Raw genomic sequence first — 26,047 nt, forward strand, 5'->3', positions numbered from 1 at the left:
CAGTCAACAATGTTGAAGGTTTGGTACTTTGGCTGAAGGAAAAGAGGAAGTTTTGTGCTCATAAGTCACATTGAAATGAATGTGACTGTGGTACATTCCTTTCCTCTTTGTTTCCCCGGTGATCGTTATCACGGTTTCCTGAGACTCCCCCCATTCTGTATCAGTCTTGTATTTATTCACCCAATAACAACGGTATTATTCCTGCACTTTCTGTTGTAACCCCAGTTCTCTATATGACTGTACCTATCTCAAGTGTATCAACAGATGACGGCAGAACATCATAACTAGACTTAAACTGTGAGTCTTTAGGCTGTCTGTGAGGCTGTCAGGAAGCTAAACTCCCTCCCGATTCTGCCCCCCTCTCCCCTCTTCTCCACCACGGTCTCACTGAACTCTGTCACACACACACACACACACACTCACTCTCTGACGCACTCACTGGCCTGCTCCAGTCACTTTGTGGAGCATTGGACTGCTTAAGCATTGGACCTCATAAGACTTTGTTGTTACACTATCTCTTACCGTACACTACTAAATCTCCATTTGCACTATTTGCCTATTTTGCACCACTATGCCTTCTTACTTGAATATTGTATATTGTATATTGCATAGCTTTTTTTTGTTATACGTAAAATTGTATTGTATTTATTTAAATTTTTACTTTTTAATTATTTTATTTGCATTTTTCTAATCACTAGGGTTTGAGAGTAACGCAATTTCTATTCTGTGTATGTCCTGTACATGTGGCAGAATTGACAAATAAAGTTGACTTGACTTGACTTAAAAAAAACAAACAAAAACAGAGCAGTCCTGCCTAGTCCGACTTTCAGCACCTTTACAACCATCTAGGAAGTGAAAGCACAGCGTACGCCAGTAATTACAAAACCACCTGAACAAATAAAATTATAGCACTGGTCACAGACAGGCTGGTCTGAGCATTTCACATTTTCTCACACTAGCATCTCTAGGGTTTACAAACAAGTCTCAAAAAGAGAAAATATAGAGCAAGTTCTGTGCAAAATGTCCTGTTGATGCCAAATGACAATAAATGTAATAAAGGTTAGGCGAGCTTCCACTGCCAATCAAAGATACAGATGCTTTTCATTAAGTACTTAGAGCTCTGGTTTTCATATTGCACTCTCACCTGGCTTTTATATATTGTGATTGTCTTAAAATATCCTAATGACAGCTTATTGCTAAAACATCTCCACCTTCTTATCCTGTAATAAAACAGTTATTAAAGTGTTTTTCATTAGAGTGTGCTGGTGTTTTCGCCCTTTTCCAGATATCTGCCCGTTCTGTAAACACTACTCGCATTACTAGTCTTCTGCAGCTAGAAACAACCTCGCTCCACTACACCAATCTCTTGATACACTTTGAAGGTACCCAATCAGGCTATAGAGAGAACATGAGTGAACGAATGGGTCCAACAACAGGAGCCATGAAAACCTGACAAAAAGATGACTCCTCAGCAAACAGATATCAGACATACCATTTTTTTGCATGAAAGACTTCCCCCAGAGTCATTCACGCAACACCAAAGAATCTAAGTAATTGATAAACAATTAAATGACAGAAAATCTCTTGTTTTCCATTGTACTATAAAAAAATATGGGAAATATGGGACAGTGTGGGCAGTGAGCGCAAACATTTTCTGTGATTTCACACCTTCATCATGTAGAAAAAACTTGTAATGTAAAGAATCTAAATTTATTACTAAATAAAGTAAAAAATAGAGTACACCGAGTGCGTTTCTCTCATAAGACTTTACAAAGCTGATTTTAACCTTTAAGACCTGCATACTGTATGCATAAGTGTAAACACAGCTTTTGCATGTTTCAGAGAAAATGACAAAAACGTGATTAACTAATAAATACAAGTTTTAAGAAGACTTGTGGGTTTTTATTAAGAATTATAAGTTAGAGTACACAAAAGCTGAACACAAAAAAAAACTTTCCCAAAAGAAATACAAACAACCTGATCAAATTTTTAAAATATCCTCACTTAGCTCTCAAAGGCTTGATCATTGTGTCAATATTTTCTCAGTCCTTGGAGATCTAAAAGAAGTTTAGCAAACACTTTTCAGGGTATACAACAGTTCCAGGTTCGCTCGTTGGGCAACACTCGACAGAGTCGCAGGCAGCAGCTGATGGTGGGCTCATACATCACTATGTCTGGTTCTCTCTCGCTTTTTCTTTGCTGTGCAGGACGAGTGAACAGTGAGGGTTTAGGACTTTTAGCCAGAGTTTTCTTCGTCACACAGCCCAGTTCGATAAGTGCCTGTGGAAGAGACAAAAAGAGTAAAAACACAACCATAAAAAGGGTCAATTTTTGTCTTTGATGCATTTTGGCTCACGGGTATTCTTAACAAAGTTGCGGAACTTGTCATCTCAAACTTTGAACAGGTTTAATATGGGCACATTATCTATAGGACAAAAAATAAGGAAAGACAGCTCTTTTATAGCAATGCTAAAACTGTGACAAGCTAAAGAGTGCTAATGTGTAAAAACTAGTTATCCTGGGATGTACCACGTTTTAAGAATTTCTTCCTTTGCCCTCATCAAACTTGTGGTAACTTTTATAGTTGTCATTTTTCATGTTGTGTATACTGCCCCCCAAAAGTTGGGATGCTGCAATTTACAAATCTCATAAACTACTTCCAGCTAATTAGGTTAATGGGCAACAAGTCAGTAACATGACTGGATAAAAGAAGAGCATCTTAGAGACGCTCAGAGTTTCTCAGAAGTAAGGACGGGAAGAGGTTCACAATCTGCAAAAATAACGGTGTCTACAAATTGTGGAACAATTGAGAATGTTCAGCATCACGTCTTTTTCAGGGAAGATCTTGCATATTTCAGTAAGACACTACACTGCAGACCAGTATGGCTTCATAGCAGAAGAGTCCAAGTGCTGAACTGTCCTGCCTACAACCCAGCCTTCTCAACAACTGAAAACATTTAGAGCATGGAACCAAAAATGCAATAAAAAAAGCCAGGACTGCTGAGCGGCTAGAATCCTCCATCGGACAAGAATGGGAAAACATCCTCTCCCAAAAGTCCAGCAGTCGGTCTCCTCAGACGCTAAACGGCAGCAAACAACTTTTCTGAGACTTGATCTATTTCACAACTTTAAACATTTGATACCTTTTATTGTGTGAATAAAATCTGGGTTTATGAGATTTGCAAATCATTGCTTCCTATTTTTAAAATCACGTTTTACACAGCAATCGTGTTGCGTCTGCTATTCAAAGATACAGGCATATTTTTAACATTTAAGCATGGATTTAGTGCCGCTATAAGGCTGACTGGTTCATTTTCACTACTCTCATCAGTGCACTTGCTCAGCCCAGCAACAAACTGTCACTATAGAAAGCATTTACCTGCTAAAGGAGCTGATAGAGGTCAGAAGGGAGACTGAATATTGGACGTGTATGACCCAAGTGCTCAAATAATGGAAAGTCTATTTTATCTTTAGATCCTTTAGATTTAGATTTCTAGTGTTTGTGTGTATGAAATGTTGATACACTTAAACGAAAAAATAAAAAACTAATAGATGAAGTAACAACTACTAGACTGGAATACCTGCACAAGATCCTGAACTGCCACTGGCTGCAGCAAATCTTTGTAATGCTCTACCAGCGCCTGGTGTGTCAGGCCGGGCTGAGACATGATGTGGTAGAGAACAGCTTCCAGCATGCCCTTACACACCTGCCGGTTCACCTTACCATCAACCAAGCGCCAGGGCCGGCTGATGAAGCTGGTTTCACTGGATGCAAAAAGGAGAGAGATGAAACTTGGAATATTGATGAAGGGAAAAACGAAAACCTTGGTATGATTAAATTTGGTACTCACGCATCAGTATCGGGGCCTGTGGAGGAAGAGCATGCCTCATCGTTGTTCTCATCCTCTTTCCTTCCTCTTCTCAACCTCTGCTCTTTCCTGTTATCTTGTCTTCTCTCTGCGTCCGTCGTCTTCTTCCTTTCTGCAGCCTGTTTTTCCTCCTCCTGTATCTGCTTTCCTCCCTCCTCCTCCAATAACAACAACTGGTCTCCCCTCGATTCATCTGCCCTCTCCATCGGCCGTTCCAGTTGTTCCAGCTGTTTCTCCTCATTTGTTTCTTGGTTACTCGGCACTCCGTCCACATCCTCTTTGTCAGCGACGTCCTCTCTATCCACAGCCAATCTTTTCGCCGGTGGTTCTTCCTTCTCCACTTGGAATTCGCGGCTGCACCGCTTCCGTATAAAGGGGATGGTTTGCTTCTTCTCCAAAAACGGGTGTGACGCAGTGGATGACTGAGACCAGTGCTTGGAGCTGACAGTAAGAAGCCATGGTCCAGCGAGCTTCATGAGCACCCAGCGGACACTGAGACTCCCAACTTTTACCACCTGGCCTTCTTCTTCCAACTCCTAGAACACAAACATGTTGCTATGAGTCACTGCCATTTTTAATACTTTTTACAAGGTGATTCCTCTGTAATTATTGCAGCTTCAGTGTTGTATAACATTTCAACTACATATCAAGAAAATTAGAACAGACTAAAGAAACTGAATGAGCTGCTGTGGCTTTCATCATTGGAAAGAGGTGCGTGATGTAAAGCCTGGCTTAGGCTCCTGTGGGGAATCCTAGTAGAGACATACAACATAACCTATTCCCTACCTACCTAGTGTCTGATGTTATTGCCCACATTTATGCTGGTGCATTATGTGTAATAACCGTGTCCCGGTGCCAGTTTATAGAAGGGGAAAAAAAAAACTTTTTCCCCTCCTGGGTCTCCACTTTTTGTTCCGGTCATTTTTTTTTTTCAGGAAAAACATATTTGCTTCTATTCAGATAGTTTCAACTCGAGGAATTTGCTGGCATTTGGGAATCTTTATATTATACTATGACTACTATTCCTTATACTGAGAGAATGATTGTTATTCTCTCACTAATAAATTCAAAAACTGGTGAAAAAGTAGTGCACAGAATGAACTGATGGTGCTGAACGACATGTAGTTCCATGGGGTGTGCATTTATGACATCGCTACAGTGTAGATTTCCCATTGAAGCACAATGAAAGCAGTAATGCCTAGAATTTTAAAACATCCTGAGGACTTGTCATTTTTCAGTTCCTGCAGTGCAGACACGCAAACAAAGGGAGAAATCCTTAAAGAGTCATAAGAACGATGACGAAGATCCTGTAGCAGGAAATAAATTAAAACGATGCAGAAAACACATCGTAACATAACTTAGACACCAAATCTGTTTTCTTCACCCTTCACATAAGGATGTTGCGTTTAGATTTTGATTTTTACCTCCATGTACTGCTGCAGCTTCCTGCTGCGTCCAGACTGCCGCTCCAGCAGGTTCGCGTGAGCCTCGAGAAAGTCATAAGCATCCCAACCTCTTTCACCAGCTTCATCTAAGCTCCTCATGATCTGAGTGCACGCTTCAATGTCCCGCGGGGTGTATCCCTTTTGATTTACAAAGCGCCTGTAACACTCCTCCACACTGGGTGGAGAAAAGGAGGCTGAACGGACGAAGGAGGTGAGGTTGGAGGGCAGAAGGGATGGACCACATTTTGTCAAGTCCAGAGGTGCAAAGTCTAAAAATGAAGGAAACAGAAAATAAAGGATTTTATACAAACAGAGTTTGGTGTTCAAAAATAAAAGTCTAAAATGCGGTGGCTCTTACTCTCTTCACTGAACAGGCTGTGAGCGGGCGTGTTGCGCAGCTGCAACCTCATAATACACGACTCCATCACAATGCTATCATTGGTGTTTAGGTTGCGCACTTTTACTAGAAAAAGAGAAGAACAAACATAAATAGAAATGCAACATCCTTTAATCTTCTTAACACAGAAAACACCTACAAATTATATTACTAGCAATCAACTGATGCTACTGCAGGACTGCTGCTAATAAACACAATGCTAGCGACTGCTGTCCATGAGTGTGTGAAAGACAGACGGGACCAGCTTTGGCTGGAGGTTGTTTCTCCGAAGATTTTCTAAGAAGATTCTTGATCGAGTTATAATTGTTTACAAAACAATGAAACGGCTCAACGATCACAAAACTTTTCCACCTTTGTGCATAAATTATAAGCCACCTACCTACCTCACCTCTCTTAAGACTTACAGTTAGGCATAGATCATGTGACCCTGAACCCTCCTTTAGTTATACTGTCTTCTTCACTCACTATGTGTTTAGACACCACTCTGTATTTAATCATTTGTTATTATTAATCTCTGGTGTGTGTCTTTTTGTCATGTCTTTGTTCCCTCACCCCCAACCAGTCACAGCAGACGGCTGTCCCTCCAACAGACAGCTGTTGTGCTGGAGGCTTCTTCCTGTATAAGGAAGTTTTTCCCTCCCACTGTCGCTAAGTGCTTGCTCATAAATGGTCATTTGAATATTAAGCTTTCTATTTCTATTACTGTCGGGTCTTTACAATAAAGCACAGCGACTGTTGCTCTGATTTGGTGCTATATAAATAAAACAGTTTCTCCAAATATGGCAGGAACTTCACTGAAGAGTGTGTAAACTGTTTTAGAACAAAATGCACTGACATAAACTGCTTGCCGCTTGCTACAAAACTGTTTTGGAAGTTTGCTGACAAATTGTTCAATCAATCCAACAAACTTTCCGTTCAATCATCCACCAGGTATTATTACACAGTAAAAGGTTTCTAAAGCTTTACCGATGCCTGGGGTGCAATATCCTCGCATCATTAAGTACTTGGTGTGCGAAGCTTTTTGTGCCTTCACTTGTTGCCTTTTTTTCCCATCGTAATCGTCACCATCATCGTCATCCTCCTCTTCTTCTTCTACTAGTTCTGCCATACTGAAAAGAAAAGATTGTGACTTTTGTAAATCGGGCTACAAATAATTTTTTTATGTTTTCTGTTTGTAAGCTTCATGAGAGCCCACTGTACAGTTCCTTCTAGCTAAAAACGGGATATATCTGTACAACTTAATAATAAAAACTACTTTCTGATTTTGCTTTTACTTCAATGTGTTGTCACTACTACACTTTCAACCTGCTGTTGTTTATTAACACTTCAAGCAACATTTCATGTGTGAAAGATGATGTACATATCTTTGCCTGAGATGCTTTGAAACTGTATAAAAGTCATTACGGTGCTGAATCCTTATGCCTCACCTCTTCACTACATCCTTGTCCACCAGGTTGCTGTCCACCACCACCATCTGTTTAGGTATGGAGGCGTACACATTCAGCAGTCCTAGAGACATCAGGCTGAGCGAGACTAGGCAGGCTCCACCCGGGGACTGGAGAGAGAACTTGAGCATGTCCGACACATCTGGAGGCTCGTCTGAAGCTGGAGGTACCGTGTTTGACGTGGCCGACACTCCTGGAGCCTCTTCACCAGATCCAGATGTGGAGCTGTCGTCAGGCTTTTTCTGCTCGTCCGGCTTGCTCGAAACATCAGTTTTCTCGTTGTTCGTGTCAGCGTCCTTTATACTCTCGTCTCCTTTAATTTCACCTTGGTTGTCATCTCCTTCCTTTGTGGTGACATCTTTTGCCCTTTCCGGCTCACTCGCTGGTCTGTCAGCTTCTTTTCCTCCATGTTCTTTACTTTTGGAGCCTGTTTTTGTCTCCAGCACTTCCTCTCCATTCTGTGACCTGTACTCAGTTTCGTTGTAGAGTGTGATGATGGGCCTGTCATCATGCGTGCCATTGTCAATTAGACTCCTTAAGAAGCGGAAGGAATCGGTGCACAGGGAATGAGGAAAACGCCATGAAAAACACCTATAAGGAAGGAGAGGGAGAGGGGTGGTGAAAAACTTCAGGGGGCAGTAAGTAGTGCAGGAAGAATTCACATACTGGACTACTGGATTTTTATTTTATTTTTATTATTCTGTATCCACCTGTACAGTTTATGGATGCAGCTTATCAACCACGCTTGCTAGCTTTAGGTGAATATCTTGAAGCTTTACCATCTTCACTTGTTTCTAGGAATCCACCATATAATAAAAAGGGCCTGACACCGGACACAACTGGGTAATGAATCACTCTGGATTTCCTGTAAGCAGTCAAATGCAAACAGAAACAAAGGGCTGGAAGCTACACTGATCCCAGGGGCACCCCTTCCTAAAGGGTACTTACCATAACATAGTGCACATAACTATTTGTCATGAAAGCAGCTTTTGTGTGAGAAATTTAAAAAAACCAAAGACGTCCAGGTTTCTAGACGAGTTCTAGCAGTTACAAAAATCACCTATAAGTCCTACTTATGAGTGCTACTTAGGTGAAAGTGGCTACAGCTCTATTCCAGCTAATTAATCAACTCATTCATTCAGACATACAGTACATTTGGAAAGTGTCCATTAGTTATAATGTAGGTTTTTTTTCTTCTTTGTTTTGAATACCTCGCCACTTTTGATGAGCAAACAGTGGAGCAAATAACATGTGGAAGACAGAGGAGGAGCCGTGGGTTACCATGGTAATGAAACAGTTAGTAAAACATTCCCACTCCGTTCTCTGTAGTGCAGGACGTTCACTCCCGACCAGCTACCAGGATCAAGTGTTGTTTCAGTGATGCGTGCGAGCGTATCATTTCTCAATTGGTCGCGTACCTGAAGTAGGACTGGGACAGCTGGTAGGACATGGGCAGGATGGGCAGCGCTCGGTTCTTCTTCGGCCCAAACTGCTGGCTGATACGCCGGCGGTTGACCAGACCCCTCTTCCTGCACTGTATGAAGACTTTGCACAGAAGCTCCTGGTCATACTGACTGTACAAGTGGAAGATCTACGACAGAAGTGAGACAAATAATCAAAGGACTGAGCCTTAAAACATGACACAGATCTACTTATTAAGGGAATTTAATCCTATATAAAGCTTGATTACACTTTTTAATGATTTTTTTGTTTGAAGACATGAATAAAAAAAAAACATTCTTTACAGATAAACTTAGTTAACCTCCTAAGACCCGAACTCTTCCAAAGTATGCATTTTTAATTTCTCTTTGATATTTGGGCTGATTGGCACTTGATGAATGTAAAAAACAAAGAATTACCAGATTTTTTTTTTACCTTTTTTTTGTTTCTAAGAAAAATGAGAGCCACATATGAGGATTTTCGTTTAAAATTTCGATAGAATAGTGGCAGTATAATGTCCTTCTAAGTGGATATCAGGCCCTTGTAGAGTAAAATTGAGTATTTTGGTCTAAATAACCCAAAATGTGATGTCCACATATGTGGACGCCAGGTCCTAGGAGGTTAAAGGGAGATTTTATGGAAAAAAGGACTAAAACTGAAGGTTGGCTGTACCTGAAAGGATCTGGAGGTTTTCATTTGATTGTTGGTCATGGCCAGAGTGCTCTGGATCAAGTTATGTAACACTACAGAATGAATGTCATCTGTGCTGCAGTGGAGACACACAAACAAACAATCACTTACTGCCATAAACATTCATATTCTAATGTAAAAATCTTAGATAACCTTACCTGTTCAAAGTGTCTTTGTATGGGAGCTTTTTCCCGCTGTCTATTGCAGAAACCTTAAACCTGTTTAAAAAAAAAAACAAACACTTGTTAGCTTTACACTTAGCTACATATTGTATGTCAGCACATCAATCTTCCAGCTTTTTACCTCGAGAAGAGCTGCTGTTTGGTGTCAGGGATGATCAAATCATGAGCATTGACAATTGTGCTGAACTTCTGTCTGAGCAGCCGGATATACTCTGAGAACACTTTGGCACAATCCTAAAAAAGCACAGACAGAAATATTACACTTTCAATTCACTTAAATAAATAAAAATACAGAAAATGGAAATAAAAAGAACGGCAAACACATACCTCTGGTTTTTCGGGATCAGCAGGTTTCTCCTTCTCCAAAAGACTCATCAGCGACTTGTCCTGGTACACTTCAGCCAGGCAGATCCTGCAGCAAAATTCCACGAGTTTCACGAATGACTGGATTTAAAAGTATGTGTTTCTTTGCTATCTGCACTCACCTGTAGTTCAGAAGTGTCTGAGGATTTTTCAGGATGTATCTTGAGCGACGTCCAACGGCAACTGACGTTTTATCCGATGATATCTCAAACTCTGCGTGGAGCAGGTCTCTCACCACGCAGTGAGGTACAAACTGCCTTTTTAACTGCAACACATGATGTAACGTGCAGCACGTTTTGGAGGAAGTACGTGCGAGAAGCTGTAAAATTTAAAAAGATGATTGAATTTCTGTGCGTACCTTGCTGTTGAGCAGGTCTGCAGCCACACAGCAGAGCATCACCAGTGAGTCTTCCTGTACAGTCCAGTTGACTCTTTGTCTGGTCATCCGTTTCAAAGCCTGGTGGTCCGTCTCATCGTGTGCAGGAGTGCGTTTCTTGGGCTCTTTGATTATGAAAACACGTGTTTTTCCTCACATCCAGCAGACACATGCATTCATTTTTAGGTTAAGATGGACACTTTGTACCTTTTTTCTTCTTGCGTGGAACTTTGACAACATCTTTCTTGGTTCTCTTCCTCTTCTGCCCCTTTCCTCCAACCACCCGCTGGTTTCTGGATGCTGGTTCTATTCCCACCTGGTTATCAGTGAATAAGAATACAAACAATAACTTCTAGACAGTCTAAATAGATGTCTTTGAGCACTGACCAGTAATTAAATAAAAAGAAACAACACCATTACTGCCTTTGGATAGTTACAATACTGGACAAAGAATGAGCAGGTAAATAATTATGTTGTTTATTATATAATAAAGGCCCACATTATGATTGTACTCTCAATTTGAGCTTAATTAAACATACCTGCTTAAAAGCTTCTTCCACAAAGTTAGAATTATTAGTTTCTGTTAGCGTTGTGACGTACTAGATTATTAGACCAAATGTTGCACTGCTGCAACAGCGTTTCTATTCTTCTGCACATCCCATTACTATTAAGACGTGGCTGAAGACCAGAAACACCCCCACTGTTCAACAGCTTCCTCAAATTGTATGTCGGAAAAGAAAACCTCTGAACATTGTTCATTTTCTGCAGGCAGGATTTAATGCAGGGCTGTTGAGTAGCTTTGAACTTATTTAATAGACATAACAAACTGGAAGATGAGCATATGTTAGAGTTAGATAGAAAATCCCATACCTGAACTTTTTCTGCCCTCGCTGGCCGCTTGGATGTGACATAACGCGGTGTCGCTGTACCTCCTGTTGTAGAGATTTGTGGTTAATATAAATGTTAAAAGCTCCAGGAGCAGATGTGACATAGCTGATCACATGAAGTGGACAAAAGAAAAAAAAAAAAAAAAACTCACCAGCTTTAAGCGCAAATCTGAGAGCATCTTTACTCAGGAGGCTCTTTAGTCTGGTTTTGTTGTCCTGTGCCTCTAAACCAGATTGCCTCTTAAAAACAAAAAAACCCCAATATGTCAAAAATGCCAGCATGCATTCAACATGCACATGACTGTCTGTATTGCATACTGTGTTTGTACCATGTTAACAGAAAGCAGCTGATTGGTCCAAAACCAGTTGCGTTTAAGATGACCAAAAAATTCAGAGTCCAGTCCTCCTGCTCCTTTACCGTCTCCTGGTATCAATCCGTCATCACACACTTCAGTACTGCCCCTGTGTGTGTTTGACAGATGCACATTCATCAGCGTGACTTTAAAACACTGTGTATGAAAGGTTTCTGTGCTACTGTAGTACTGTAACTGCTCGAGTTAGTCAGCTTTAATTGAAAATGAGAAATGGAAGAAAAGAAGCACAGTGAATAAGAACCCAGCCACACAGAAAAATGGGTGCTCTCTGACTGGCTGACAAGTGGCTGCCGGGAGTCGCTAGTGTGAAGCTGGTTGTAAAGTGGTATACGGTTGTTAGCAGCTCAATAGTTTGCATGGAAGCTGCCAACTTGTCTGCAAACACTCGCAAACTACTCACCAAGTAGTGAAGTAAAACTACATTTCTTTTGCCTTCAAAGTTGGCTGCTGTGGTAAGGCACAACTTTTACTTTAATAAGTCACAATGCGATTTATGATGCAGCACCCTCTTTAAAACCGATTTCACTCGGCGACAGCCAGGAACCTTCATATCGTTTTTTTCCTCCCTTGCAGCCAGAGGGAGAGAAATCATTACACACGTACTTTAGCAGGTACGCCATTCCTGCGAAAACGTGGCGTTCTTGCACAAAAGAAGGAGTCGTTTCCTCATCAGTGGTGTTCCTCTTACAACGAACTACCCCTAAAAAGAACATTTTCAAACAGGGACATATTATTATTTGAATAATTGCCAGAGCAGTGCGTGCGTTTTATGGTCATGTATGTACGTACCCAGTGGTGTGTTGAGGCAGACGCACATCAGGTCAAACCAGTACTTTTCCAGGTCATCAGCAGTGTTGAAGACGTAAGGGCGCCTTTCAAACGGTTTTTCAAGGCACTCTGTGACCAGCCAGTAGTGAGGCTCGGTGTTGGTGGTGTCAACAATAGTAGCATTACGTTTAAGATACACAAACACCTGGATGATTGAATGGATAAAGACATATTAGTGCATAAAAATGCTCCTGAGCAGCTACATTTACAGTCATTGATAAGTAAGATTTTTGTGAAGATCAAGCAATTTTTACAACCTTAGAAAAAACCTTAAAAATCAAAAACATGTGCTTGTATTCCTTTTAATAGTCCTCGTACGCTTACACGTACTTTACTGTTTTAAGGTTTTGTGTACCTGGTCTTTCTCCATGAACTTCTCAATTGGACCAAACTGCAGAAGACCCATGTAGACCAACTTTAGCAGGTTTTCATGAAATACAAAGATGTACTTCCTAAAATAAAAAAATAAAAAATAAAAAAAATAGTCCATAAATGCTCACTTTCAGGTCCCAGATGTGGCGTGTTACCGAGAGGACAGAATGAAAATCACCGTTTATAAAGCAGCCGTCTTCTCATTCGTGCAGGCAGCGCTCTCACCAGATGATGTTGCTTTACAGGATCATTGAGATATTCCTCCAGTCCTTCCACCTGTGGGCACAAGTTAGCAGTGTTAACTCAAAAGAATGGGTCGTTCTAAAGAGCTCACTGAATTTATGCATGGCACTGTAGTGGTACAAGTGTATTTAGGAGCACAGCATCTCAGCCATGAAGCAGCAGACCACATAAAGTCCCAAACTGGAGTTTAGCCAAGTGCTGAGATGCACAGTGTGTAAACATCACCAGCACTCTGCAGACTCAGTAAGCGCAGAGCTCCAACCCTCCTCTGGCATTAACATCAGCACAAGAACTATACTACCGTCCATATAGTGCATCTCAAAAAACAATAACAGGGCTGATGTTTGCCACTTGAAACTCAGAGAAAACTGAAAGACGGATGCTTTTAAAATATGTGAGCACATTTTTTAGTATTTACACAGTATTAAGGTAACTGATCCACAAATACCTAAACATTGCACTACATCTGCTACAAAATGAGTTCAAACTGAGAAAATCTGCACATATCTGCCACAAAGTTGACCCGTTCATCTTTTCAGAGAAAACATATTTTCCACTCCACACTAGCCAATGAACTGCATGGCCTTTTTTCCCCCCAAAACAAAGCTTCACACTCACCTTATAAGTAACTTGAATAATTTGCACAAAAACAGAAAGAGGCAAACAGAGGAGCAGGTCGCCCACCATCGCCCAGCCGCTGCTGTACTCCTCGTGAACACGGACAGGAGGGATGAATCTCTTCCAGGAGTCTTCATCGAGATAGACTATCAGTGTCACACAGGAAATAAAAAAGGGGAACCAAGAACATTAGCTGGGAAAATGCAAAACTTCCACACCCCTGTAGACAGAAACAAGCAATCCAAATTACATTTTCATTAGAAATGCAAGTATACATGAGGCTGTCTCACCTTTCATGTCAGACTGAGAGTAACTATCTTTTTGCTCCTCTCCTTCATCACCAGATGCCACTTCCATGTTAGATAAGCTGGAGTCTGCACTTTTCCGGCCGTCACATCCGGTGCCAACACTGTCAGACAACGGTGTTGGTCTGTCTGCAGGTGTAGAGCTTTCTGCTTCTTTCAGATCCTGTTGTGCTTTGCTGTCTGCGGGTTTGGCAGCAGGATCGGAGCCGTCTGCGCCGCTTGATGATTGACTGGTTGAATCAGAGCTGCTACAGTTGTGTCGGAGCGGATGCCCATAGATCAGGTACCAGAGGAAGGTATGCATCATGCGTAGACGATGCATTTTAGGCTGGAAGCCATAAGTCTTACTCAACCCTGGAACTATTTAAAAATAATAATAATAATAAAAAAGTGAGTCAAACATTTACTGGAGACAGATCTGATTTAGTATACACAACAGCATGATCTTAGCACGCCTGCTCAATTTACTGAATTTAAAAATGTTTTTAGTCTCTTCTTATTTTTGACCATCTGATGACCATCATTCACTTGTTAGAAGAGTATTAAGGAAATCATGAAAATAATGTTTATTCTGCCAGTTTGATATAGAGCTTGAATCACATGATTGACCCACTGGGAGAAACTATTCGTTTTTGCTCATTTCTGTTCTTGGGAATAGAAATCTGTGGGAAATTAAAGTTGTCTTTTTGTTGTGGTATAAAATCAAAAAACAACCTCTTGTGGGCTTGAAGTCCGGGTCATCATCGATAATTGCTTTCTTTTTGTCAGCCTCCTTCTCTTGTTCTCTGGCTCTGTCTTCAGCATGGCTGAGGGACAGAAGAAGAATACCGGGGGCACAACAGGCATAAGCCAGTGAAACACAGAAGACAACACAGAAGTTCACATTCTGGTATAGAAAGATCTGAATACATAAACACAGCAATCAGGCAGGCCGAGTGATCATTACCAAGATCAGAAGTCCATTTAAATCTCTTCACATGTCAACAAACACCAGGTAACAGTAAAGGCACTGAGTACTGTGCAAAAGTGAGACGATATTTCTTTGCATTTTGCTTCCATTGTTCTCCAGACTTTCTGAATATGGTAAAATGGATCTTTCAAAGTTTTCCTTTAGACATTGGCTGCCTTTTTGCTCATTTACTCTTAACACTCAAGGATAAACAAGGCATCAAACTCAAGGGATGAACCTGTGTTGTGTCTACACATAACAGATAAATTAGCAAAGAACCAATTTTAAGTTATATTTAGACAAAAAACACAATTTCTTTTTTAGTTGTATCTATGGGAAACACCACTTTCCTCAGTTTCACAGCCATTAAATGGTGTTTTTGAGAGTCACCTTGTAGAGTGTTAGCTGAAAATACCTCGGCTTGGTGTGCAGCATGTCCTAAAATAATTTTTAAAAAATGGACAAGTGGAGGACAAAAGAAAAATGAGGGTTACCCCAAGTAGACGTTTAAGGGGGAAAAGGTCAAAGGGAAAAGGCGGGAAGACTAAGATATGCCAAATTACACACGAACTGGACTGAGAATCAGTGGCAACAGGTCTGATGGAGTGATGGATCTAAATTTAACATTTTTTGAGGCAGCATTTGAGCCTGTGGTGATGGGGATCTCTTCAAAATTGCTGGACTAATGATCAGTGATCATCCAATCTCATCATTGTTCAGAAACACACTGACACCTGTTTTAATAAAGCACTGCCACTACTTTCCATTTTCCTAGTAAAATATTTTTTTAAAATGGAGGGGTCACGTAAGACATTAGGACAGCTCAAACATCCTGTTGTTTTTGTTTTTTTAAAAATGTGACTTATCTTTGATTATGTGCTCACCGTAACACTGCTGAAGAGCTGGAAATTCTGAATCGGACCTGCTCAATAACCTGTTTGACTCGGTCATTGTTGGGCTGAATGGACGGATGAACAATCATTTCAACCTACAGGTGCAACAACAGACACACACATCAGGCAGACAGAGGAGACTTTATATATGACTCCATAAAACTCCCATCTTGCCTGTATAGAAAGGCAGAGCAGATGTGATGTGTTCACGTACCTTCCTTGTCATCCCATCCTGTACAACAGTGGTCGTGTATATTTTAAGCAAGCCTTCTCTAGCGAGACAGTGGACGAGACGTACGATAGTCTTCTTGCAGCACTTTGAACTGACACCGTCCTGTTTCTCATCATCATTGATCATCTTCTGCAGCCTGTGGAAAGCACAGCACGCTCTTACCGTGCATCAAAAACACTTTGAACTTGAACTATTGCCATTTCAGACAAACTTACTGGAAAAGACCTTCTATGATTCTTAAGTTGCAGACAGCCTCAACTATCAAGTTCTTCCTCCTTAGCAGGCGGTACGTCTCGTGAGACCTCTCCCGAGTTACGCTGGCTTTTTTTGGAGAGGGAATACTTTTAACGACCACTGTGATGGGTGCCGCATTATCAGCTGCATTTGGTGTCTCACTTTGATGCAAAGAGCTGGCATCAGTTGAACTGGTTTCTTCCTTTTCCTCAACCGGAGCTTTGTAGGAGAGAAAGGAAATTTCACGGGCACATAATGCACATCATCATCATCCCAAAGAAAACTATCAAAGTTATTTCAGTAACAAACAAAGAAAAGCCATAAAAGGAGAAATTACAATTTGGCAGATGTTTGGTTTTTTAGGGCTATAAATAAACTGGTGGCACTTTTCTTTGTTAGCTAGGTTTCTGCACCAATTGTCCAAAGCGCACCTGAGCAGGACTTTCTGAATCACCCAACAAAAAAATTCCTTAGGCTGGTTTTAAAGCCCAACCTCACATGTAAATAGAAAATACTTGAAAAATGTCCTGAACTAACAGTTGGTGACCCCAGCTGTCTCCATGTGTGTTGAACATTAATCCACGTCTGCACTCAGAGAATGTGTTTCTCCTGCTTTTGACACTACGCCATCAGATGCATATTTTTACACTTTCATAACTGTGACTACATTTCTCTATAAGGAATGTTGTAATTATGCATACATAAGCACATTGAAAATAAATGCATTATAATAGCAGGAGCACAGAAGAGCCCAAACAATTTCTTAAAACTGGATCACCTGACTGCACCTTCTGTCACCTTCTTTCAGCTTTATAGTGAAATTCTGCTTCTGCTTTAACGTCTACAAACTTTTTTCATCTATACTGTTATTCTTTATTGATTTCATCGCCACCCTGTGGCTCATTTGGAACAATCTCAGACCGCTTTACCTGGATTTGGGTAACAAAAACAATCAAACAAAAAACCCTGGTAAAATCCACTTTAGGCTTCAGTCTTCAGTCTGCTTGTTAGCAGATCACCATGTTTGCTATAATTTCCAATTACAGATGCTTGTTGAGTTTGTGTTTGCAGACAAGTCAGCGTCTTCCACGGAAACTAGTGGAGAAACCTGCTAACAATCAAAGTGATCGCAAGGAGGTGTGACCAGTGGTTGCCAGTAACTATACGCAGACAGCAAAGCAAATCGAAATCGAAATGAATATTTACTCGATGTTTTAAGTTTTAATTCAAATGCACGCGTTTGTAAATAAGTATTAGTTTGATCTTTCTCCAACTAGAAAATATACAAAAACATTTTTTACTTTATTTTAATCTACAGCCAGAGCTCTTCAGGTTAAAATGTGGGAATTACCTGTCACAGCACCAGACACCGAGTCGGGTGTCCCGTGAGTCGCAGGTTTGCTGCACACTGAAGTTTCACCTGAGAGGTTCCAAAAAAAAAAAAAAAAAAAAAACAACTCATCAACATTAAGAGGTTATGATGTGGATTTTACCTTATAGAGATTTAGTATCTATTCTGAAATCAGCAAAGGTGTAATGACTGCTCACACTCAGCTGGTGCACTCTGCATGACAGGAACGTCAGGCTGAGTGTGCTCTGCTGTCATGCTGCCATTTTCCCCTGTTGTCTTTCTCCTGGCTCCTGAGTTTTCCCTCACTTTACTTTCATTTCCATCCAGCCCTTCCTCTCTTGAATTTCCTTTCCCGTCTTCAGATGTCTGCCCCCCTTCCTCTGCCTCTTTGCTTCTTCCCTTAACTTCTTTTTTATTCTTCTTGGCTTCAGGAGTTCTGGAGCTTCCTTTCACTGGCGCCTTTGACGATGACGGCGTTTTAGGGGAGGTCGGTTCTGCACTTGACGTTTGAGGTGCGGAAGAAAAGAGCAGCATCTGCCGCTCCTGCTCTTTAGCAAACAGCTGGAGTTGATTGCTACTGCCGACACACCTGCCAAAAGATGTGAGCAAAAGATATTTTTAACGGCAGGATTTAGTGCAAAGTGGCGCGAAAATAAGAATTTAAAGGTATAATTTATGCATTTAGGGTTACAAACTTATGGCTGATGAATTTTGTAGTCCTCTGCCGACCCTCATCTTCCATGAATCCCTACAGAGCGAGGCACACACACACACACACACAAGTGAAAAACAGAAATTTACAATGTAAAACAAAACTAAGCAACACTAAACGACCCACTGCTTTGGTAGATTGCTGCGGCATATCATTTCCTGGTATGAAAAGTCAAGACAATGCTGAAGTGCCGGCTTATAGATCTATGACCTCATTAAACAATTTCCTGATGAGTTTATGATCGCAGTCAGTACTTGCAAGTTTTATTGAAAACAACGCGATATTCAGTTTGTAATTTTTGTTCCTCGTTTGAATCAAGAATGAGATCATGGATACCAGTGGCAGAAAAGAGTTTTCTCCAGTGGGTGGCTGTCCTCTGACTCAGAGACAGGGTGGGGCATCATTCGAAAAGGGCTCAGAGCAGCTGCTACTCTTTGGATGACAAGCAGAAATGATCCTGGGCTGGCAGTTGTGATGTCAGGTTTGGCATTTGCCGTTCATGAGGGCGAGAAGAGCTGATATAAAAAGGTTGTAACCGATAATTTCGGCTGCTCCCAAGGAGTTGCTTCAGAACATGGACCTGCATATTTAATTTGGCACAGATTTTACAGCCCAGGGTGGGTTCCTAATGCCTGTGCTTCCTCTCACTTGTGAACCGACGACCTTTCGCGTGTCAGAGAAACAACGGCAGAAGAATTAGAGGTTAAGCAGGGACAATTCTAGCACCATAAATATATACATTTTTAAAAATAAATAAAAACTGTATCAATCTATCAAGCAGATAATAATAAGGGCAATTAGAAACTGCTGATGGCACTAAAGGCCAAATCAGAGAGCACCAGAGGCAAGATTAGGTGCAGAATTTTGGGAAAACTTGGGGATTTACAGTTTGTAGCTCACCACAAATAAAAAAATAATACCAATAAAAAGGAAAAAAAAATTCCATTTAAATAAATATGCAATCCTCCAATTTGACACCAAATAAACTTTCAAGTGGGTATCTGATCGTCAGCACATGTGCCATTAATAATAGCGTTAGGAAGGACGTTGTTTGTGGCGGCTGACCTCTGGTCGTGTGGGTGGGAAGCCGAAACACATCTGACAATTGAGTATACCTCCAAATAAGCTATCCTGGTCATCAGTACTGCTTTTTCTATTTTTAGCCTCGATCTTTTTTTAAGAGAAGGGCAAAAAGAAAGAAAGAATAAAAGCATGTGCCCAGACGTCACCTTGATCAACCCATCTTTCTCTAGCCTTCGCCAGAGCATGCGAGCTTCCAATTTGCTGACGTTCAGTCTGAATGCAATATCACGCTGGGGGATGCCCTTAGTGCCAGAGGATAGTACTGCATTACAAGAGAAAAAAGACAAAAGGCTACAGTTAACACAACACTCGAGTGTTCAGCTGATTACGAGCAAGACAAACAACTTCCTGTGAGACTGAACAGAAACAAAGTGATTTGAAGGTAAAATGCAGCCTTCATTAGAGAGTGCAGAGAACTGCAGTCTGTTATTAACTGTCCTGCTGCACTTTCTTGAGTTATGAGGACTAGTGATGAACTTCAGAAACAACAATATTTGTTGCCTTATTTACACCTCACTGTCTTCATGGAAAGAGATGACATAAGAATGATATTGTACATTTCACGAGAAGATTACGCTTTAGCACAAAATCAAACTATTAATAACAAATTAAGTAGTAACAATTTATAATGTAAGGAAAAAGGCCTGAAGGAGAATTAGTCCTCTGCAGCTTTGGACACTGAAAGCATGGTTCAATGTGGTGAATGTCACCATGGAAACCGAGGTTTCAATCCCCCGTAAAAATTAAATCTTATTTTATCGCAGAAACCTTAAAAAAATTTTAAAAAAAGAACTTCGCAAAGAAGGAAGGCAATATTAAATATTGCATGAGATTTTAACTGTTGTAGTAAAATCAACGAGTTAAAAAGAGCTAAATGGGGTAAAAGCCCTTTGCTGTTGGCTCAGTACAGCTGTGATCACGCTCAAACATCTGCACCTTCATGCAACGGTTTGGAGCACAGACAGAAAAATATCGCTGTGTTTATGGAAGTGTTAGCTTTCACCAGTAAAAGCATCAAGACTTCATTTTTCTTTTGTTTCTTAACTTAAGGAAAAGATCAAACATACTGATGTGATAGGCCTGTGTTAACAGGTCCTTCTCCATGATCCGGCCCTCTGTAAGCAAACCCCCTCTTCCTGCTCCACCATCATCATCCTCGTCTTCATCGTCATCGTCATCTTCCTCAGCCACACCCTTCTTTATGTATGGCTTTAACAGCCTCACACAGCGAACAGTCACTTTGGAGCCTGAGAAATAAGTAAAGCAGTGTACTCTTTTATGTTTAAATTTTAGTAACGCACCAACAAAAACTAATTTCGAATACTCCAAAATCACTTCTTCATGGCTCTTTACTTTAGAAAGTCAAGCAGTGACAGAGTTGTTTTTTACCTCACCACTAAACATGGAATGACGACTTTTGCCAGGCACTGAAGGCCAGGCAAAAACGTGTGCATATACATCAAAATATTTGAGAAACTAAACACACAGAAGCAGCAACTCTGTAAACTGCACATGAAGGACAAATAAGACGTTGATTATATCAAGAAGCAGTTGAGTCATAAGCAATTTGTGTCTGATTTCTTGTCTTTCTGATAGGTCATTAATATCCAAATCAAGCATATGTTGTGGTGCACTCATGCACTGTGAGGCTTATGTGGTTTTTCAGTGTTGCATTACCATTTTTGTTGGTGCGGGGTCCAGCGCTGGGGTCCAACTCCTCCAAAGGGAATCGGCAAAACTCGATCAACTTGGACGCTCGCATGTACTTGAATAGACGCAAGTAAGTCCTGTCGTCCACGTTCTACGAGAAAAACAGACAACTTTCTACCACAAGCAGAAGGCTAGACAGACAGGGGCGACAGAAACTTAGAGGGATACTCACAACAAGCTGTTCTCTGAGCATGATGACTGTGGAAAACTGATTCGGACACTGCTGGAGAAAGTTGGACGTGACTTCCATCAGTATATCATACTTGGTCCTCCTGAAAGACAAAAACAGGAAGCAGATGTGATAAAGCCAACACACAGATGGATGCACCTAAATTTTAAAGCTGCAAAAACCGTGCACAGATTTAGGTGGTATCTTTATTGCAGAGGTGACGTGCATAAGACAGACTCTCAACTGAGGGTCCAAGGACAGACCATGTTTTATTTCATGCTTTTCTTTTTCACTGATGATGCTAAACCAACCATTCCCGTTTCTGCTTTTGATGAGATAAAATGTGAAACACAGAGCACAAACATACCTGTTTACATGGAAGCGTTTGAGCAGCAGAAGGATGGAGTGCTGCTGCTGTCCGGTCTTCATTCGCCTGACGTAGGACTGCATGGTGACCAACTGGTATCGGACAAGAGACTTTCTGAAGTAGTGAAACTTTCGGGCATCCACCCTGCTCAAACACAACACTGACTGTTAGAAGGAGGACACCTGAGTGCAAGCCGGTCTGTAAAGGAAACACAGAACAGTGATGGAACCGTGCGAAAGGTGGGTTTAAGTGTCTCCTACTTGAAAGAGCCTCCATGTAGATCCCTCTGCAGCTCCCCTTGCCATCGTGCTCGGCCCACTCTCTCCAGCACGCAGTAAGAGTCGCTGCCGAGTTTTACATCAGGATCGCTCTCGCTGCCAATCAGGGCACGATATCGCAGACACTGTGATGCCACGACAACCAGCTTTCTCCCGTATCTTAGAAGGAAGAGAGAGAGAAGAGGAGAATATGTTACTGAAAGACTTTGAAAGCACAATAAAGGACAAATACATCTGCTAATTCCACAGAGCATGTTAATCATCACGGGGGGGGGGTATGAAACATCCAACATCCCTCACTAAAAATCTCACCATCCTGCATTGATAGTTTCATGGTTAACACGAGCAGCTTTCATAAACACTATTTTAAAAATTGCATTTTATTGATGTTTTGTAGGCATAACCATGTGTTGCTAACTTTTCTGCCACTTAGGTCCTGTCTGCAACCATCTAGCAACCACCAGTCATCTGGAAAAATTTGTATTCTCCAACAGGTTGGGAGTGGTTGCTGCAGGAAAATCATTGCCAATGTCCCAGTCATGCAGGCCTGCAGACCAGTTGTTGCCCCTATGGCAACCACTTGTCACTAGGAAATCTAATAGCAACCAAAACAATCAATAGGAGGTTTTTGAAACAGCACCTCTGATGTCACACAACGCCAACCACTAGCAACCGGTATTATTAATCACATCCAATATAGCAGGCAACTCTGAAGCACTGTGCATGTGACATTGTATGAGAAATCTTCAATAAGCAGCATATTTAACCAGATTTAATTCCAGGTAGGGTTTTGTCAGTATCAGCGCATCTCTACAAACCTTTCCAAAGCCTCGCTCAAGCTGACCAATGGGGTCAGCGGGGACTTGGAGCGGACTTGCTTTGTGACGTCTTTCCTCGTTTTGAAGAAGGCACACGAGCCCTGAATCCCATCCTTGTTTTCTGGGACAACGTCAATGGGGTAGATGTCTTTGGGAGTGTCCGTAAAGCTGTCAGTCACTTCGATGCCTGTCTCTGCATCAATGTCCTTAAACCTGAAAGAAACAAGAGCAACTCCAAACATAAGGAGATGGCAAAATAACACATTTATTGCATTAAATTTCAATGGTAAACTTGACCCTGAAAGAAAAATGCTCTTAGAACTACTACTACCTCTACAAACTAGGGTGTAATATTAATAACTATCAATATTTACACTAATAAAAACAAAAGAATTCACTTCTGTTCAACCAGAAGAGCATTAGGAAAGTCCAAAACTTTTGTTAGGATGTCCACAAAAAGAGTTTACATCAGAGTTGTCAAACAAAAGGCTCGAGGACCAGAATAGGCCCACAAAAGATTCAAATTTGGCCCACTGGACATCTTCAAAGCAGGGAAGGCATAAACCTTGGATGTTTTGAGTTTTACAGGTTTTCCTACTGATAATCACCTTCACCATGGAAATTCATACAGCACCGAGGTAAATAAGAAACAGATGAATGAAGAACAGAAAGTTCTTGTTTTAAAACTAATGCAGAAATTTATTATTTCTACAGTGGGTTCACAGTTCAAGAAAGAAAGAAAGAAAGAAAGAAAGAAAGAAAGAAAGAAAGAAAGAAAAGACATTCTGTCAATTAACAACAATTTTCCATGTTATACATCTTTCGCCATCTTACAATGCTGTGATTGCAGCCATTCCCCAACTCTCTGTGAATGGTACTCATGGCCATTGATCAGTGGTCTTTGATCAGTGGGTTTTGATCAATGGGTTTTGGTCAGTGGTTGTTGATCAATGGTCATGAGAATTTGCATAATTGTGATTAAGGAACTGACCTCCCAGCCCAGCCATCGTTCCTTCAGTGGGCTGGTTTCAGTCATTATGCAAATGTACTGTTTATAAGATTGGGGAAACCTGCAGTCAGCTGAGACTGAAGAAGTCACTGGATGAGTGACGAAACGTTTCTCCCAGAAAACGCTACGTCCAGATGAACAGAATCAACTTTTGGAGAGTTTCCATGTTATAATTACAGGACAGCCTGTGCAATTAATTTCTTACAATGAAGGAAAACTGAGTTATACTGTTCAAATTGCACTTTTGTTCTTATATTAAGATATCTCAGGGATTAAATGTGTAATTACACTTCTTTACAACAACAGAAAAAAGAATTTCACTGCTTCGGCTCACTTAAGATCAGCATGGATTGGATGCGATCAATGGTGCAAAATGACTTTGACATTCCTGGTCTACTTGCTTTTAGGTAAAGGGCTCACAGCTAAATGTTGTTTTTAAAGGATCAGTCCATTACCACCAGTGCTATCCAGCTGATGTTTCAGGTCACTAAAATCTCAGGAGTCACTGATGAGGTTAAGATGACTAATCTTTTTCTTTTGGTCGAACAAAAGAAATCAATGGAGGATGACAACAAAGGCTTGAGAAATTTACAGTGGGAGATTTTCTAACACAGATGCACACAGAGGATTATTAAGTGCATCACAATCTGGTTTACTGCAGGGTTTAAGATGGAGTACATAAAGTGCAAGAGTGTTAAAGTGTAGGAAAACAACAGCCCCACTCAGAAAATAATTGTTCCGCCTGTCTGTGAACCATCGTGACAAATCTGAGGATTGATTTACTTGTTGTGTGGAAGCCTGCCGTTTGTTTTAACTGTGTTAAAACTGTGAGATTCCTTATGATATCTGTGAGGATGAGAACGTCACCTGTCGGTCAGCACGACATCGTCTCTCTCCTCCGGGAGCTCGTAAAACAACAGGTCGCTGTTGATGACCAGTGACTTCCAGATGAGCTCCTTGGTGCAGTCGTCGAGCTTGAGGGGAAACCCGGGCTGCCTGTCTTCCAGTCGTATCCACAAAGTCGGAATGGTTATCCCGTCCAGCCCTTCCAGAGCCACTTCATCCACAACTATACTCAGCAGATCCATTCCGTGCTATTGGCTAGCTAACATGCTAGCTCACCGGCAACTATCCTGCAGTCTGTGCGCGCGCTATAGACTCGTAAAGTCACGGGATGTGACCGGAGAGCTCGCGGGCTCAGATATCTGTGTTAGTGGCAGAATAAATAAAAAGATTGATTTAGAAAGCATTACTTCTTACTTCTACTACGTCTTCCAGCTACTTTGTGTCCGTGTACGTTCCTGCGTCATATTTAAACTTTGACCTCACGTTGCGTGATTAGTTGGGGGAAAATGAAATCCACCAGGGGGCGTACAGGTACACTTTCTGAATGAGCTTCATCGACGCACTGGCATATTTTGAAAAAAATTTTTTAAAATAGAATAACTCGAAAACATATTTGCTTTACAGGAAAGTGAAAATTTTACAATTATGTTCCCATTTAAAAATTATTCTGGTTTTATGTTGAGCCCTGGCATTATATTCCCCCCGCCGCCTTTTTAAGTACTGGTGCTAGTAAATTTTGAGGTATATTGTATATTAGCCATAATTGAACCTATATTGTCCTCTCACCCAGTTGGACAGTTTCCAGATTTGAACGCCTTGAAACAAATTTCTGCCTGCTTCACAACCCTTCCCAGCGGATGTCTGCATATTAATCAGCATATTAATCATGCTTTTCTTTGAATATACACTCTTTCAGCAGTCACTTTGTTTTTAAGTTGCTGAGTAACCGCTGCAGTTTGTTACACCAATATTAAATGGCCATTGTTTTATTACTTTTTGTAATTGCTATAAATTGACCTTCTATTCAGTGGAAAGGTTATCTCTTTACAACACAATACTCTGAGCCGATTACTCGAAAATAATAATAATAAATATGTACCAGTCAAGCATAAGAGTTTATTCATTTGAGACAGCGCGACAAACGACGGTGGTATATTTGGGGGGTTTCTGTCAACTTAACTTACAACCTTTTTCCTTAACTTGCTGTTTTTAAATATATTTATAAATATTTTTTATTTAAGTGTTTTGTGTGACTTCCCATCCATCCATCCATTCGCTTCCGCTTCTCCTTTTCAGGGTCGCGGGGGGCGCTGGAGCCTATCCCAGCTGTCATAGGGCGAGAGGCGGGGTACACCCTGGACAGGTCGCCAGTCTATCGCAGGGCCAACACACAGGGACAGACAACCATTCACACTCACATTCACACCTAGTGGCAATCTGGATTATCCAATTAACCTATCCCCACAAGCTGCATGTCTTTGGACTGTGGGAGGAAGCCGGAGTACCCGGAGGGAACCCACGCAAACACGGGGAGAACATGCAAACTCCACACAGAAAGACCC

General features: G+C 41.1%; 1 protein-coding gene across 1 annotated transcript; it reads right to left on the reverse strand.

Annotated features, from left to right (window-relative positions):
* Window positions 1-1,880: 1,880 nt before the first annotated feature.
* Window positions 1,881-24,960, reverse strand: gtf3c1 (general transcription factor IIIC subunit 1). Its single transcript, XM_004569036.3, has 39 exons — window positions 24,507-24,960; window positions 22,631-22,843; window positions 21,795-21,971; window positions 21,535-21,678; window positions 21,171-21,270; window positions 20,966-21,089; window positions 20,356-20,535; window positions 19,435-19,550; window positions 18,189-18,241; window positions 17,691-18,082; window positions 17,494-17,562; window positions 16,124-16,361; window positions 15,891-16,044; window positions 15,668-15,771; window positions 14,549-14,640; window positions 13,820-14,194; window positions 13,530-13,675; window positions 12,847-12,944; window positions 12,652-12,748; window positions 12,258-12,441; window positions 12,072-12,168; window positions 11,424-11,556; window positions 11,247-11,334; window positions 11,078-11,139; window positions 10,415-10,523; window positions 10,190-10,332; window positions 9,954-10,096; window positions 9,796-9,880; window positions 9,590-9,702; window positions 9,445-9,504; window positions 9,269-9,362; window positions 8,575-8,747; window positions 7,139-7,747; window positions 6,678-6,820; window positions 5,673-5,777; window positions 5,294-5,583; window positions 3,852-4,405; window positions 3,582-3,765; window positions 1,881-2,280 (listed from the first exon to the last, which is right to left on the reverse strand). The coding sequence occupies exons 1-39, from the start codon at window positions 24,725-24,727 to the stop codon at window positions 2,083-2,085; spliced, it is 6,660 nt and encodes a 2,219-aa protein (XP_004569093.3). The 5' UTR covers window positions 24,728-24,960; the 3' UTR covers window positions 1,881-2,082.
* Window positions 24,961-26,047: the final 1,087 nt, after the last annotated feature.

This window comes from Maylandia zebra, linkage group LG6 (assembly GCF_041146795.1).
Source record: "Maylandia zebra isolate NMK-2024a linkage group LG6, Mzebra_GT3a, whole genome shotgun sequence".
Classification (NCBI taxonomy): Eukaryota; Metazoa; Chordata; class Actinopteri; order Cichliformes; family Cichlidae; genus Maylandia; species Maylandia zebra.